General features: G+C 49.3%; 1 protein-coding gene across 1 annotated transcript; it reads right to left on the reverse strand.

Moving 5' to 3' along the window:
• Window positions 1-560: 560 nt before the first annotated feature.
• ezh2 (enhancer of zeste 2 polycomb repressive complex 2 subunit) lies at window positions 561-2,720 on the reverse strand (the record flags this gene model as incomplete). The annotated part of the gene is given in 8 exon segments (XM_035653563.1): window positions 561-642; window positions 774-869; window positions 950-1,128; window positions 1,207-1,332; window positions 1,420-1,555; window positions 1,655-1,821; window positions 2,279-2,516; window positions 2,623-2,720. Coding segments are annotated over 8 exon segments (1,122 nt in total), but the record flags the coding sequence as incomplete, so codon positions are not given.
• Between the last annotated feature and the right edge of the window lie 126 nt (window positions 2,721-2,846).

Here is a 2,846-nt window from a genome sequence, read left to right on the forward strand (position 1 = left end):
TTATCATACTCAAATGAGCGGTACGATGCTACAGCAATTGTAAGACATCTCAGGCAAGTCAGTTGAGGAAGTCATACTGTCAGCGAGGCTCTTCTACTCCCGTTGCTTGCCCACACATTGGTATCTAATCCACAGACTGGAGATATGCGGCAGCCAGCTTGTGATCGGCGTGTTTCAAGTTCAGGATTGTTAGAGTTTTCCGTGTGACTCGGATTGCTATCTTGGTAGTATTGTGCGCTCCCGAGACTCCAGAGAGAATGTGTAATGCTCGTGTATACTCGAGTCACGTAAAGAGGCTTATGTCTGCAGTAATGTAATAAATGTTGTAATGTGTGTTATGTTGTATGAATGTGTGTATAGTGTGTGTATAGGTGTGTGGTATAATGTGTATACATGGTGTGTATAAGTGTGTGTATAGTGTGTGTATCAGTGTGTGTATAGATGTCATGAGTGTGTGTTATGTGTGTATTGTGTGTATAATGTGTATGTGTGTATATAATGTGTATATAATGTGTATAATGTGTGTATAATGTGTATATAATGTGTATAATGTGTGTTACCGTTGTTGAGGTTGAAGAGGAAGCTGCACATGTATTTGTCGTAGACTTTCCCTCTGCGATCTGCTTCGTCCTGAGAGATTATCTGCACACACATTCAGCAAATTACACATTTTCCCACCGAGACATTCAAATCTAATCATCTAATGTGAGACTCGTGTAGAAGAGAGAACAGAGTTATTATCTGTTATCAGTGTTACAGTGAGCCCTTCCTACCTCTCCACAGTACTCAGAGATGAACTCGTTCTTCTGGACCGGCTCTTTGATGAAGATGCCCCACCCTGCCACGTCGGAGGGGGCCAGCAGCAGATGCTGAGAGACACAAAACTGCTTTACAAACATCACAACGAGCTTCTTCTTCCCAGTTCAAGGTGTTCAATAAAGACTGTTACCTTCTTGGCTCCTCTCTGAATGGAGCAGTTCTTACAGGACACGTTCTTGCTGTCCCAGTGGTCCGCAGCGCCGCAGGTCAGGCAGAGGTCGGGGTCGCACTCCCGCACCGCCAGGTAGCAGGGACACTGCTTGGTGTTGCACTGAGCTTTGCAGCGGCAGCCGGGGAAGCGGTTCTGACCTGCGTTCACACAGCGAGAGTAAAGTTTAACGTGTGAGGAGAGACAGCGGGATGTTTAACACCTGTCACTGTTCTTACACTCAGAGCTGCACTGGCAGAACTTCTCGCAGAAGTTTTGAGCGGTGACGCAGGGACAGGAGGAGTCGCAGGGCTGCCGCGGGTGGTCACACGGCTGGTAGTTATACACGTGATTGGACGAGCCATCTGTAAGAGAGAGTGTCCTCGTTTATCTGCCTGTTTGTGCCTCTGGTACTCGGGTACAGCGGATAGACGAGGTAACCGGTGACTGACCTTTCTTCAGCTGGATCTTCCTGCAGTGAGTCGCCCACAGTCGGTGTTTCCTCTTCTTCTTTCTAGGCGGCGTGTCCTCGTCCTCGGCGGGAGCCCGAGCGATGATGCTCGACTCCTTGACCCTGAACTCGTAAACCTGCAGGACAAGATACCAGATTAGACCGTGTGTCCGTCACACTTTGAGGCTTTAAGAGGAACTTTCTGCCTCAGTCTGGACTCGTCACTGTGGGCTCACCTGTCTGCAGGTCTTGGTGCCGATGAGCCGGGCGATGGCGCAGAAGTTGTCGTAGTACGTTCCAATGAGAACCCTGAACAGAGAGGCTTCGGCGCCGCTCCAGTCCACCGCTTCAGCCTCGCCGGTCAGCTTCATCTTCACTGGAGTCTGACACCGCGAGTTCCCCTCTACACACACACACACACTTAGGAACTTTCTCTGGCGACCAAAGAACCTTTAGAAGAACTAAAACTGTATTGAAGCTCCTGGTTTAGATCCTCTGGTTCCACAGTTCCTGCACTGTTTTCTTAAAGAACGCAAGTGTTTTAATATGAGGACTACAACGTTAGAACCTGCACCCTCCTGTGCTCTCAGAGATAAGATTATCTGTGTGGAGCTGCACGTCGCTGAGCCTCGCATGAGGGAATTGTGAATTATTAATTACAGAGCAGTCTGCTGCCTCTTCCCCTCATCTTTGTTCTCCATCTGCAAGACTCTCGCTCCCTGAGAGGAGTTACTGTTATGATTTGGATTGTGATATTAAAAAGAAACAGAACAGAGAGTTTAATCTCCATAAAGAGGTGAAGAATAAATCTATTTCTCCACGTTTTACAACCCAGGCGGAGCAGAGTCTGCCGCCGTTACCTGAGCTGCTGGTGTTCTCGTCCTTCTTGTCTTCGTCGTCTTTGTCGTTCTCTCGCTCGTCTTCTTTGCTGCCCTCGCGGTCGCTGTCCGTGTCTTTGGTTTCCGAGGAAACGGTGGGGGTGCTGGGTCGGCTGTTGCTGTTGGGCAGCCGTCCGCGGCGACGCCCCACCGAGCGTTTGGAGGGCGTCTTGGCCCGCTCCGCTACCACACCTGCAGGGTACTCGCTCACCATCCCGTCCTGAGGAAGCAGAGCAAACTCATTTAATCAGAGTCAGAAAGAAAACAACGAGCACTGGCGAGATACTGAATGACCGTTTCAGAAGCGTGAGGATCAGCGGACTCACCTGTACGAGGTACATGTAGCAGTCGATGCCGCAGGGTTTACTGTCCACCAGGTTCTCCAGGTTCTTGCGTTTGTACGTGTTTGGAGTTGCGTGGAAAGCTAAAGGAAGATGGAAGAGTCTGTAAACTCTGCGGCGGTAAAACGTATAACACGAACAGCAAGCTGCTTTTTAGTTTTACACGTTCTTCAATCAGCAGCTTCAGTTATTTTGTGTGTGTGTGTGTG

This window comes from Morone saxatilis, unplaced genomic scaffold (genome assembly GCF_004916995.1).
Source record: "Morone saxatilis isolate NCDOM2014 unplaced genomic scaffold, NCSU_SB_2.0 Contig0, whole genome shotgun sequence".
In the NCBI taxonomy this organism is placed as follows: Eukaryota; Metazoa; Chordata; class Actinopteri; family Moronidae; genus Morone; species Morone saxatilis.